General features: G+C 33.8%; 1 protein-coding gene across 7 annotated transcripts; it reads left to right on the top strand.

Annotated features, from left to right (window-relative positions):
- Positions 1–8,900: 8,900 nt before the first annotated feature.
- LOC133308392 (allantoate deiminase 1) lies at positions 8,901–14,200 on the top strand. 7 transcript variants are annotated; one of them, XM_061509169.1, is made up of 13 exons: positions 9,060–9,190; positions 9,354–9,522; positions 9,881–9,925; positions 10,185–10,288; positions 10,360–10,444; positions 10,563–10,679; positions 10,867–10,976; positions 11,059–11,164; positions 11,267–11,353; positions 13,102–13,344; positions 13,438–13,563; positions 13,724–13,885; positions 13,990–14,200. In XM_061509169.1, exons 2-13 carry the CDS (start codon positions 9,505–9,507, stop codon positions 14,107–14,109), a joined length of 1,323 nt encoding a protein of 440 aa, XP_061365153.1. In that variant the 5' UTR covers positions 9,060–9,190; positions 9,354–9,504; the 3' UTR covers positions 14,110–14,200. The 7 variants fall into 7 exon arrangements, with proteins under 7 accessions (XP_061365021.1, XP_061365288.1, XP_061365153.1 ...); XM_061509037.1 differs by lacking the exon at positions 9,354–9,522 and having other exon boundaries at positions 8,901–9,190; positions 9,834–9,925; XM_061509376.1 differs by lacking the exon at positions 9,354–9,522 and having other exon boundaries at positions 9,067–9,190.

Here is a 14,200-nt window from a genome sequence, read left to right as displayed (position 1 = left end):
TGTATTGGGCTTAGCTCATTAGGTCATGTATTCTAGGTCATGTATTCTCTATAAATAGATAATCATTTGTACAGATTATTTATAATTCAATAATATATCAGAATACCCTTTTTCAAGTTGGTATCAGAGCTCTCGATCCTAAGGGCTCTGCTTCCGCGCCTATTGCCATTTTTTTGGGTAAAACTCTAGTTCCTTTGCCTCTTGCTGCCATCAGCCGTCACTGGAAAAAAAATTTTGGGGATCTTTTGGACCAAGAGGACCACTATTGACCTTTATTTTCTTCGATCTATCATCCCACACACCATCTCTCAGCCACAAACGATCCAAACACCTCCGACCGCCTCCAATCAGATCTGTCTTCACCGTTTGGACCACTTTCCGGAGACTTTTCAACCGCGACCACCCACAGACAGGTGCGCACTCACCGGGCGACCACGCCAAAAAAATTTCAGCCCGAGAAGCCTCCACACGCGCTCTCACGCACCACTTCTCTCTTCGGGCGTGAAGCCCACGTGCAGCCCCTTTCTCCGACGCGTGCGGCCTTGCTTCTGGACCGGACCACCGCCATTCTTGATAAAAGACAAGTCTGAAGTACCAGAGATATTTATTCGATTTCATCATATGGTTGAGACTCAGTTTGGTAAGTGTATTAAAAGACTAAGATCTGATAATGGTACTGAGTACGTCAACCAACGCCTATCACAATTCATTTCAGACAGAGGTATGATTCATGAGCTCACATGTGTTGATACCCCTTAACAAAATGGGGTTGCTGAAAGAAAAAATCGTCACTTCCTTGAAGTTGCTAGAGCACTAATTTTCGAGACATCTGTTCCTAGTTTTTATTGGGGAGAAGCCGTGTTAGCTGCAGCCTTTTTGATCAACCGTTTACCTTCACGGGTCCTTAACAATACCTGCCCTATTCATTCCATGACTTCCTTCTTTCCTTCTGTTCTCATTTTGCAGAACCTTCCACCAAGAGTGTTTGAATGTGTTGCCTTTGTCCATGTTCATAAACAACATCGCAGTAAGTTGGATCCTAGGGCTCTTAAGTGTGTCTTCCTTGGTTATGCCTCTGATAAAAAAGGGTACAAGTGTTATCATCCACCAAGTCGGAAATTTTTTGTTTCTATAGATGTTACCTTTCAAGAATCTGAGTCGTCTTATTTCCTGGGTCTTCATCTTCAGGGGGAGGATAGTTCTTCAGAAGACTCATCCTCTTCCTTCTTTGAGTCTGGATCAATCTTGTCTACTCCTACACCTCTTCCTAGTGTGTCTGCTCCTGGTGTGTCAGAACCTTCAAATACACCTGAGATACGAAAGATTTTGACACCTGAATTGGTATATCAGAGGAGGAAACAACCCATACTGTCTCACCAGCAACCTCAATCGTCTGAACCACCGGTAAGTCCTGAATCTTTTGTTTCTCTTGTTTCTGATTCTAATATTATTGTCTCTCATGATTTGTCTATTTCTTCTGATATCTCTGATGACTTACCTATTGCCCTAAGAAAAAGGAAAAGATCTTGTCCCAAGAAATCTTGTTCCTCATGTCCCTCTTGTACTCAATATCATATCTTCCATTTTGTTTCTTCTACTAATCTTTATGTCTAGCACAAAAGCTTTGTTTCAGCACTAGATTCTATTTCAATCCCAAAATCAGTACATGAAGCATTGAAAGATGGGAATTGGGCTCAAGCCATGCAAGATGAGATGAATGCGTTGGAGAAAAATAAAACATGGGAGGTTATTGATAGACCCAATGGAAAGAAATCAGTAGGGTGCAGATGATTTTATGCCTTGAAGTATAATTCTGATGGCACTCTTGAGAGATATAAGGCTCGATTAGTCGCCAAAGGTTACACTCAGACCTATGGCATTGATTATGAAGAAACCTTTGCTCCAGTTGCAAAGATGAATACGGTGAGTGTTGCGAAAATTGGCAAGTATACCGTTTGTTTCAAGTAATAAAGTGATAAGTAAAGTATCGTTCCCTCGAGGATTTAATTTAACTATTCCCCTTAAGTTGGAAGAGCAAATTTGGTTGAGTTGTAAAAGTGATTGATTTTGGAATTTCAAAACAGAATTTAAAAATAATTTAAAACAGAAATTAATAACAATTAAATTTGAACACATGCAAGAAAAGATTAAGAACTTAAGAGAATATTGATGAAAAATTTGTAAAAAGGTTGTAGCCATGATGCACTTCACCTCTGATCCTCCCTTATATTTCTCTATTGTATTTTATAATTAATTAATTCGTTTGCTCAGACAATTCATTATTTCTTTATAAAATAGTTGAACCCTAATGTCTTAGTGATTTCAACCCTTTAACCCAATCAGAATTCTAATATCTTAGTAATCCCTCTTGAATTAAGCATTAAGCAAATGAATTATGAGTCTGCAATCTATGTAAGCCTATTCCTAGGTCATGCACAAATTATTATTCTACCCTTGTCCAGATCAAAACCCCAATATGTCTATTATGAATTCTAACCCTCAAAGCCCTATAATTTAGAGTGGTCAATTCTAAACAGGATATGGAAAAATTAACACAGGTAGAATAAAACAAACTAACTAATTAAATTATAAAAACAATATAGAAAATATAAAGGATTCACATCGGGTCCGTGATCCCAACTACAAAAAGAAATTAGCCAGACATATTCATGTCTGACTTAAACAAATTAAAAGAATAAAAATTGTTCATAAACTAAGAAGAAAAGAAGAAGAAGAATAAAAACTCAATGTCTTCAGCCTTCAACTACGGTGGAATCCTGATTTCCAGCGCGAGTCTCTAAGAATTCTCTCAATTCTCTAGTCCTCGCAATTCTCTCCAACCAAAGATTATTTGTCTCTGAGGTCTGAGTCTCTATTTATAGAATTTGTGCCCTTGATCATATCTTGAATAGGATCTTCACTAGAATCTCTAATTATATCTTTAATTCAATCCTTCAAATCTTCCCATTTTTATTTAATGGAAAATTTTCCTTAAAAATATTCAACAAAGATTTGATAAGATCTTGAATGATTCAGAAATCCAAAGCACTCTACTTGATATCTCCAATTATCTCTTTATTGAGCTGAAATTACTGCAAAATATCAGAAATCTTTGAGAATATTATTGAGAATAAAATAACAATTTAATTATAATTCTCATAACTTTTAATTACTTTTAAATCAATTTCATGCTCTTATTAACCTTTAATATATAATAATTTGGAGACTCATCAGTGAGAGTCTTGTTATCCCTTGCTGCTCATTACAATTGGGATATAAATCAATTTGATGTGAAGAATGCTTTCCTCAATGGTGAGTTAGAAGAAGAAGTCTACATGAAAATCCCTCCTGGTTTTGATTCTGTGAATGGAGAAAATAAAGTTTGTAGATTAAAAAAGGCCTTGTATGGATTGAAGCAGTCACCTCGTGCCTAGTTTGGAAGATTTACTAAGGTTATGATGACCTTAGGATACAAACAAAGTCAAGGAGATCACACTCTTTTCTTTAAGCACTCCCAAGATGGGAAGCTCACTATGCTCCTTGTATATGTTGATGATATTATTATCACATGTGATGATTTTGTGGAGAGACATGTTCTGCAAACACGACTAGCATCTGAGTTTGAAGTTAAAGACCTTGGAAAATTGAGATATTTCCTAGGGATAGAAGTAGCTCATTCAAACAAAGGAATTTTTATCAACCAGAGGAAATATGTTCTTAATCTTCTCAAAGAAGCAGGAAAGGTCGGGTGTAAACCCTCTAATACTCCTATTGAGCAGAATCACAAGATAGGCTATGAAGAGGAGAGTCCTCCAGTTGATAAAGGACAATATCAACGGCTAGTTGGGAAATTGATATATATGGCTCATACTAGACCAGACTTAGCTTATACTGTTAGTGTTGTCAGTCAGTGTATGCACGATCCAAAGGAGAAACACATGCAGGCAGTGAAGAGAATTCTTCAGTATCTTAAAGCTACTCCTGATAAATGACTGTTATTCCGACGTGATGGAGGTCTCTCTTTAGAAGTCTACACTGATGCTGATTATGCTGGATCTGTGACTGACCGTCGTTCTACCACTGGTTATTGTATGTTTCTTTGTGGTAACTTGGTGACGTGGAGAAGTAAGAAACAAGATGTGGTTGTCAGATCAAGTGCAGAGGCTAAATTTCGAGCTATGGCTGAAGGTATCTGTGAATTACTGTGGCTAAAAATTGTACTTGATGATCTTAAAATAAAATGTGAGGGACCTATGAAGCTGCTATGTGATAATAAGTCCGCTATTTGTATAGCTCATAATCCAGTTCAACATGATCAGACTAAACATATTGAGGTCGACCGCCATTTTATTAAAGAGAAACTTGATAGTGGGTTGATTACCACTCCATACATTCCCACTGGTCGTCAATTAGCTGATGTATTGACAAAGAGACTTCCTCCAGACAAATTTCAAGAGCTTACTAGCAAGCTAAGAATGATAAATATCTATTTCTCAGCTTGAGAGAGAGTGTTGTAAATAATATTTAGTTATTTATTTATTTATTTGTTGTATTGGGTTTAGCCCATTAGGTCATGTATTCTAGGTCATGTATTCTCTACGAATAGAGAATCCTTTGTACAGATTATTTACAATTCAATAATATATCACAATACCCTTTTTCAAGTTATACACTTTCAATTTTAATCATTGATCTCATTTATATCTAATGACTTACATAATTAATAAATTAAAACTATCATATGCAAGTGGATTAACGGTTAAGATTGGGTACATGACTTCTTATTTTTACACATGCCCTATTCTCTTTCATGTTCATATTATGTGTCATACAAGACATGGGTTAACAAATATCAAATCAATATTTAACTATGACAATGTTTTATTAAAGTATTCTTAATTAATTTTTCCATTTCTCAACGTCACATTAATACTTTATTAGCATATGAGAAAGTCTCATCAAATGAATTAAGATTTGTTAACCAGAACTACACATAATATAAGTAGGAGAGAGTAATAAATAAGGGATACATATTACGTACATAGAAAACATTAGTGTAGATAAACTCTCCAAAACATCCACAGATTTTATTTTATTTTTGGTATAAACATCGGCCACAAAATTTTTATCCCCAAAAATTTCCATTTCACCAAATCCAACGATAATAAACTCCTGTACGTTATGTTCTTGTGTACAAAAAGATCTGCAAACATCAATAAATAAAGGAACAAATCAATTGCGGTTAGAAAAAAAATCGTAGAAAATGCAATTCTTGCATCCAAATTTAAAAGATATATAACTTTTATTATAAATTTAGCCAATTAATAATATATTGTTATTATTGAAGCAGCTTATTATAATATCTTTTTTCCTTAGAACCATTTAATTATTGGTAGGTCAAAATTAAATTAACAACTCTCAATTAATACAATTTTATTATCATTAATTTGATTTTGATCACCATAACATAAATAATTATAAGAGATTATAAAAAAAAAAGTTATACATATATATAACCTGCCCAAGTTGACATTATAAAAGCTTATGTAATTATTTAATATAAAATAAGATATGTAATGTTTTGCTTCACGGCTATCTCATGCATTTGTGTGTGTTGTACTATTACATTATAGTAGTTATATAAAATTTTTAATATGATGCTTTTTAAAATAAAATTTTAAATATTTATTTATCGTTAGGATTGATTTTTATTATATTATACTGTATATTTTTCACATAATGTAAAATGTATTTAGTGTAAGTATATTTAAGATTGTACTAAAAAAAGATATATTTAATGTCTTTTTTTATTATTTTGCTTATCGTATGAATATTATATATGTTTTATATGATTTCATATATTTATCAAACATAAAGGTATGTTATCTAAACTCTAAACAAGTATAAAATACGTAAGTATATACGAGATCCATAAGTGGGCAGCATTTTTATTTTTATTTTAGTACAAAAAGGGCAGCATTTAACACAGTCTGGTTTGGTAGGTCCAATGGTATCTTCGGAAAATGACAAACAAGAGCGATTCATTCGGGTCGTGGAGTACGCGTCGGCATGCATGTTTTAAGATCGAAAGAATCTTAAAAGGTGACCTACTAATTGCATGCTTTTATTTTTTCTTAACTCGTGTTAAGATGTTTACTAGTTAATTTGGTTCGAGTTTTGTGATTAAAAAAATATTAATTGATTTGGTTTATTTTTTTAAGAAACTCCATCCTACCCATACTAAACTAAATTTTTTTAGTATAACTTTATATCCTCTAATAGACTATCGAAGATTAATTTTTTCGAGGCATAAAAATTATTTAAGTGAATTTTATCTCTGTAAATAAAGTTTTTTCTATGCACACGGTCAGGAATTACACAATTTTTTTTTTGATAAACCAAAAATATTTTTCACAGGAGGTAATCATGTTCGAATTGTATATATTTACATTATGATGGAGCTAACTTTCTTAAAAAAAAATTTACATTCACAAAAACTTAAACCTAAGATTTTGCTAAGACATCAAACCATCGGCAGACCTGTTTAGGAGTAAGTGTGTGCAAGTGCACACACAAATTTTTGAAGAAAAAAGAGAGTATATTTTGAGTCCTCAACAAAAATTAAGATTACAGGGCCCAATTTAATCTCTTAGAAAAAAAAGTCAACTCTTGGTCTCTTTAAATTTCAAAATAGACCCGGTTAGTCGAAATCGTGGTTTTTCTGAAATTCAAAGAAAACCTACATTAGTCCCTCAAAAAGACTAAAATGAGTCTATTTTAAAATTCAGAGGGATAAGAAATCAATTTTTTTATAAGAAATTAAATTGGGTCTCATGATTTTTGTTGAGGACTCAAAAAAGACTTTATTTTTGTAGTAATTAAGTTCAAGTATTCTATTCTTATTTTGTTTATATTCTTTTGTTTTTTTAATACATTTAAAATTTTCTTTAAAAAAAAATTTGGGGGCATTGCCACCGAACCCCATCCCTAAATGTGCAGACATAAATAAAATTGCTTAGATATAATCGATCCTTTTGGTAAATTGTTAATATTTTTTAAGTTTTTATTCTCACGTCTTATCTTATTTTCTTCATAAAATTTTAAATTTTAAAGCACTGCGAAATCTTTTTCTTCTTTCGTGATCCAAGAAAACAGCTAAATCAATTCTAAAAATATTAATATTATATTTTACTAACATTTAACTGTTTCTATTGTTATGCTTTCACATTTTATTTTATTTCTTTATTCATGATAAAATAAAGTTAAATATTAGTAAACATAATAAAAAGTACCTGACCTTTCTATGTTTGTTTGTATGGTGTGCACATTAAAATTTTCTATATAAATTCGTATTTCAATCAATTGACTTTATACTTGCTTTTTTTTAATCAACTATTGAATTTGTTCATATTACGTTATTTTTTAATTAATAAAAAAATTACGACACAACTTTTGTTTAATAAACCTTCCAATATTTTGTTGGCATTAATTTTAACTAATCTGGATTTAAGCTGCTTATGATTACAAATGATGATAAAGTTCTTCTTGTATATTATAAATTTTTAATACAGTTGCATATCTAAGTTTCAAGATCACTGTTTAAGTTGAAAGAATTCCTATAAAAGTATATGATTCACGTCATTTGGTAGCATTATGAACTACAAAATATATAGTAATGATTTATTTGTTTTTTAAAATACATAATGAGGTCTTGTATTGAAATAAAAAATTATTCTTGTAACTTTTTTGTAATTCACATTACCAAATTAAAGTAGTAAACTAACACAATAGCAAATTTTCATATAAAGTCATCAAATATTTTATTTTGTCATTAATAATTCAATCTATATAAATTTTAAAAAGTATAGAAATATTTAATTTGATTATGTTAAATGAATATCATAATTTAAAAATAGTCAAAATTCAAATTATCTATTCATTAAAGTTAATTACAAAATTGTCGCTCTCTTATTATAGTTTTCTTTAACTATTCTTGATTTCTCTTCCTTAAATTGAATATGAGTAATATTGAACTGTTGAATTGACTATACTATGGTATCAATTGATATTCTTCATCATCATCGTTACTACTACTACTATTATTATTATTATTATGACAATCTTCTATGTGGAGCCCACTTAAAATTAAAAAAAAAAAAAAAAAAAAAAAGTAAATGGGCACTATTATTGTGAGTGCAGGAAAAGAATCTTGATTTCTGTTACAGAAGAAAACATAAGCCATTATTATTATTAATATTATTATTATTATTATTATTGTCTTTAATCAAAGTACTTGAACATCCTTTTAAGAAAGCAAAAAATACATAAAAACAGAAGGGAAGAATCCGTTTATAAACTTTTTTTATAAATTACACTATGTACTTTTGAGAGAACATAGAGTAACTTCCGGGAGAACATAGTGTAATTTGTAAACAAAAAATTTGTAAATATAATCCTTCCAAAAATAATAAAATATGCAATATAAAATAACGTGTATTATCTTAACATCACAAGAAACATGTAATAAGACACTTTAATGTTTTAGACTTTTAACTCGTTATAAAAACCCAATAAACTAATGTTCCAATCATCTTCATGAATATACTGATTAAAAAGATGATAGACAGAAACGAGAAACCTCGTTTTCAACATAACAATAGTTGAAATAGAATCTTAGTATATATTTTCAAGTGCCCAGACTTATAAAAAAGAGTTACGTGACCAGCATTGCACCTTCAAAAATATGGAAAATGCAAATGGCAAATACAATACGGCTTGTAAAAAGGGTCCCACAATGCAACAAAGCTCGTGCATGTCACGGGTCTTCATAGCAGCCGCCACCTCCACCACAACCTCATATACCATATGATTCGGTTCTTTAAGATCGAGAAATAGTGGTGTACTTATTTTTCTCTTTTGCCATTCATTTGCTTTTGCTTCCTTTGTTCTTTGTTCTTTGTGTTGTGTCCACCCAAGTTGTTCCCAATCCCATAGCCATATCCATAGCCATAGCCATAACCATAACCACCACCTTCTCTATCTCTCACTATGACTTCCACTACTACTTCCTTTAACAAATGCTTCAAACCTCTTCAATCCACTTCAACTACTCTCACTCTCACGTTCCTTCACTCTTGCTTCTTCTTCTTCTGTCTACTATCAGCTCCTTCTTGTGCTTCTATGTTTTCTGGTAATAATTATTTTGTTTTTTTCATTGTTATTTCAGAAAAACAAAGTAAAAAGAGGTTGTTGAGTTTTGATTCTTTGATGAAGTGCAAAGACACCCTTTTAAGGATTTAGTTTCCATTTGCATAGATGTTAGAACAAGATGTCTTTTTTTTTGTTTATCTCAGATTTCGATGCAACACAGCACCTCAACAAAGCCCAGAAAAAGAACAAACGCCACCTCAGCGTGTTGACGGTTGGGATTGTCCCGTTTGTGGCGTCACCTTTAATCTCTCTGAGCCAGCAAAGAAAAAGAAAGAGTCTTCTTTCTTTTTATTAATGTTCACGTGGGCCCTTGTAATTCTCTTGCTTTGACTCTCTGGATGTATCTTCTGGGCTTGTGTTGTGTGGGCTTTTGTTGATGTCTGATGCTCAAAGCTGACAAAAAATGGAGATTGTGTTTGTGTGAGTAGATCTAAGAAAATTTGTGTTTTTGTGTTTAGTTCTGAGAGAGAGTGTTGAATGGGTCAATTCATAACACTCTTTTAGTTCAATGGAAATGTTTATATATGTTAACAATGATGATTAATAATTTAATACTCTGACTTGGACGTCTGTTGATGTTTATGATTGCTTGGATGTGCTAAGTACCTATTTGAAATGGTTAGGTATTGAAACTGGAGATTTAGAAAAAAGAGGTGATTTGTTTCCGCAGATTCTAAGAGATGAAGCAGTGGCAAGACTTTATGAGCTTGGAAAGGTACCTAACCTTAACTCACCTTTACTTTGTTTGATAATTTTTCATGTATATTTCTACTCTAATCAAAAATGGCAGGGATGAATTTCTGTTCTTCACTAATTAATTACCTACATTGGTTGGAGTATGTTACCTATCATTCCGAACTCTTAAGTTTATCTACATTGGTTATGATTTAAAGAGTCAAGTTGTTAAGTTTTAAACTAAAGGGATGTTAAAATTTGTTTATGCTTTGAAGTTAATGTTGGTGTTGGATGAACAGGTGAGTGATGCTAGTGGCTATCTGGAGAGGACATTTTTGAGTCCTGCATCCTTGAAGGCAATTAATCTTATTCGTAAATGGATGGAGGATGCTGGTTTGAGAACGTTAGCCTTCTAACTTCTTCAACTCCGAATGGTTTTTCTGAAAGCTTGGCTGATGCTTATGTTCTTTCCAGTTGGGTGGACCAGATGGGAAACGTACATGGTCGAGTTGAGGGAGCAAATGCAAATGCTGAAGCTTTATTGGTTGGATCTCACATGGTGAGGAAGCATTTATATCCTCCTAAGTTTATGTTAAATAGAACTGAATCTTTACTTGACAATTAATGGAAGGTTTTAGTGACGATACATATTAACAATGGATACTTATTTTGGATAGGACACTGTTGTTGATGCTGGGATGTTTGATGGATCATTAGGAATAGTCACTGCAATATCTGCGTTAAAGGCAATGCATGTAAATGGAAAGCTGCAGAAGTTAAGGCGTCCTGTTGAGGTTGGTGAAGTAACTGATATAATTATGCAATATATATTAATAAACATCTTGTCTATGTGCTCAGTGTTCATTGATTTATTCTCTTCATAATAATGATGTGCACTGAGAAAAAGATTGTCATAACAATGTACATGAAAAAGTTGGAACTATGCTTCTTTTTTATTGATGTTAACATTTAATCCTTCAGGTGATTGCATTTAGTGATGAAGAGGGTGTCAGGTTTCAAACTACTTTCTTGGGCAGTGGTGCTGTAGCTGGTATTTTACCTGCTACAACATTGGCGATAACTGATAAGAGGTTTAACACCGAGGAACTTTTTGGTTATAGTAATAGTATAATTTCATATAACTATATATTTATCTATAGACTCCTCTTTCAGGAATGTAACGATAGAAGATGTTCTTAAGGAGAACTCAGAAGAAATTACAGAGGAAAGTTTTTTACAACTCAAGTATGACCCAAAATCAGTTTGGGGTTATGTCGAGGTATACGAAAACATTTGCATTCTTCATCCATAGTGCTGTAGATCAATATTTACACCAATATGACTCATGTAAATTTGTTTGTGTGCTTCTTAAATGCTGCAGGTTCACATTGAGCAGGGTCCTGTGTTAGAACAATTCGGTTTCCCACTTGGTGCGGTTAAAGGCATAGCTGGCCAGACACGTTTGAAGGTACAAAATACAAATTCAGCCTCAGTTTTGTCTCAACTGTGTTTACTACAAGAGGATTATTATACAAGTGCTTCTCAAGTTAATACTACATGCAGATCAGATAATTATTTCAATGTAAAAACAACAGTAAAAAGGAAACAGGTATAGATGGATTCAGAAAGGAGGAGCTGATGGTCTGATTCAACATTACTAATTCTTAAGCTTCATTCAGCTCAATAAAGGATATACAATACTACAAGGGTGTACCAAAAGTAGTTAAGATACAATGCAAAATAAAATTATAACTTCAAGCTACATGAGCAGAACCAGAAATTGGAGCTTGGTGTAACGCCCGGCCGCTTCAAGAATCAATGACTATCCCCACATACTAACACGAGACTTTTCAGTGTGCTTTTTTCTCACTCGCACACTTCCTGGGAAAACTTCCCAGGAGGTCACCCTTCCCAAAATTGCTCCAAGTCAAGCACGCTTAACTGTGGAGTTCTTCCGATTCGGGCTACCGAAAAGCAAATGCATCTTGTTAGTATAGGTAGTACCAATTAATTCTTATAAGCTATCCCAAATTGTGCAGTCTCATACCTGCACAGTCTTTGGAATCCCTCTCTTTCGGGTGTCGATTTGATTCATTCATGCATGTAACCCCCCGCTGGAAGCCTGTCAGGAGCCGCTACTTGTCCATGCCCCTTTGCACCGGCGATCACTCCCCGCCCTCGTCAGCGCTCGGGATGTTACATGCCCACCAACTTCCGCCTGGTTCGTCCTCGAACCACACCGTACTGGAAGAGAGGCCCTGCTCTGATACCATTTGTAACGCCCGGCCGCTTCAAGAATCAATGACTATCCCCACATACTAACACGAGACTTTTCAGTATGCTTTTTCCTCACTCGCACACTTCCCGGGAAAACTTCCCAGGAGGTCACCCATTCCAGAATTGCTCCAAGTCAAGCACGCTTAACTGTGGAGTTCTTCCGATCCGAGCTACCGAAAAGCAGATGCATCTTGTTAGTATAGGTAGTACCAATTAATTCTTATAAGTTATCCCAAACTGTGCAGTCTCATACCTGCACAGTCTTTACAATCCCTCTCTTTCGGGTGTCGATTCGATTCATTCATGCATGTAACCCCCCGCTGGAAGCCTGTCAGGAGCCGCTCCTTGTCCATGCCTCTTTGCACCGGCGATCACTCCCCGCCCTCGTCAGCGCTCGGGATGTTACACTTGGTATCTAGAAAACAGGAAATTGATGTCCTTAATTACTTTTCATTTCTCTGTCACTTGGACGGTAATGAAGCCAAATGTAATAAAATCAACGGTACATATTGACTGGTACATTTAGTACTCATTCTTGCATGAATGAACCTAATCTAAATACACCTACCTCTGCACCTCATATATGTATTTGATATTATATATGGTAAATATGTAGTAGAAATGTCAAGTATAATCTGTTCTGTAGCATTGCAGTGGTGTGTTTTAATGCACTTAGTTGCTTGCATCAGTTCTACTTGTTTCCTATCATTTTAAGCCTTTTATGTTAACCCAACAAGATATAACCATGATTATCCAAATGTTCCTGCAAACAAGACTTCAATCTTTTTCATGCATGTGAAACACATGATGTGAACTTGTCACCACATTACATTTTGTGACATGGTGTGTCTAGACAAAATTTTTATCTACACAATGATCTTGGTTGGTTTAATTGAATTTTATACATATATGTTAGTTTATAAATAATCAACTGTGCAGGTTACAGTGAGAGGATCACAAGGTCATGCTGGAACTGTTCCAATGTCCATGCGCCAGGATCCTATGGCTGCTGCTGCTGAATTAATCGTAGTTATGGAAAGCCTCTGTAAACATCCCGAAGAATACCTTTCTTATGATGGTCATTGCAGTGATTCATCGGTGAAATCACTTTCAAGTTCGCTTGTGTGTACTGTTGGAGAGATATCAACATGGCCAAGTGCCAGTAATGTCATTCCAGGCCAGGCAAGAGATGAATTTCTAAAATACTTTTTATTTTATTTTCTTTCTTATTTTAGGAGTTAATGCTCTTGATGACAATGTTTTAATTTGTTGCAGGTTACATATACTGTGGATATACGAGCAATTGATGACCTTGGACGTGAGGCTGTTATCTATGAATTATCCAAACAAATTTATCAAATATGTGACAAGCGTTCAGTTTCATGCATTATTGAACACAAGGTATGGTCTTAAATGTGGAGTGGATGTACTATTATATAACTGAGTAAGAAAGAATATACAAGAAGAATACATGATGTGGGACTTGGTCCCTTACATTAGACAACTCTATATACAATATTCTCAACATGTATAATGGATGAATTTGGTGTGTTCACTTCAGCATGATGCAGGTGCTGTGATGTGTGATTCTGAACTGAGTTCACAGCTCAAGTCTGCAGCTTATTCTGCACTCAAGAAAATGGAGGGTGACATTCAGGATGAAGTACCAACATTAATGAGTGGAGCAGGGCATGATGCAATGGCAATATCTCACTTAACAAAGGTTACATATCTTTGTTTATTTATTTATTTTTTTGTATGTAGGTTTTTGACACATAATTTATAATTAGCATGGAGGATATGACAATGTTTTGAGGTTTTGAACAGGTGGGAATGCTATTTGTGCGTTGTCGTGGAGGGATAAGTCACTCTCCACAAGAACATGTGCTAGACAATGATGTTTGGGCTGCTGGTTTAGCAACCTTGTCATTTCTGGAAAATCTATAACAACTTTGTAAACTATTAGTATAGATATTATAGCATGTAATTATAGGTTAATTTATTCATAATTCAACTGTTTAATTTAGTTGCTTGTGTC

Source organism: Gastrolobium bilobum, unplaced genomic scaffold (assembly GCF_033153095.1).
Source record: "Gastrolobium bilobum isolate Gb01-03AN ecotype WA unplaced genomic scaffold, APGP_CSIRO_Gbil_v1 utg11564, whole genome shotgun sequence".
In the NCBI taxonomy this organism is placed as follows: Eukaryota; Viridiplantae; Streptophyta; class Magnoliopsida; order Fabales; family Fabaceae; genus Gastrolobium; species Gastrolobium bilobum.
Note: the sequence above shows the minus strand (reverse complement) of the source record. Positions and strands in the feature narration are given on the sequence as shown.

Excerpts from the sequence above, each read along its gene's own strand:
- LOC133308392 (XM_061509037.1), top strand. The coding sequence starts at position 9,049 with ATGACTTCCACTACTACTTCCTTTAACAAATGCTTCAAACCTCTTCAA. Across the intron at positions 10,445-10,562 it reads TATTGGTTGGATCTCACATG|GACACTGTTGTTGATGCTGG; the intron begins GTGAGGAAGCAT and ends TATTTTGGATAG. Across the intron at positions 13,345-13,437 it reads GTAATGTCATTCCAGGCCAG|GTTACATATACTGTGGATAT; the intron begins GCAAGAGATGAA and ends AATTTGTTGCAG.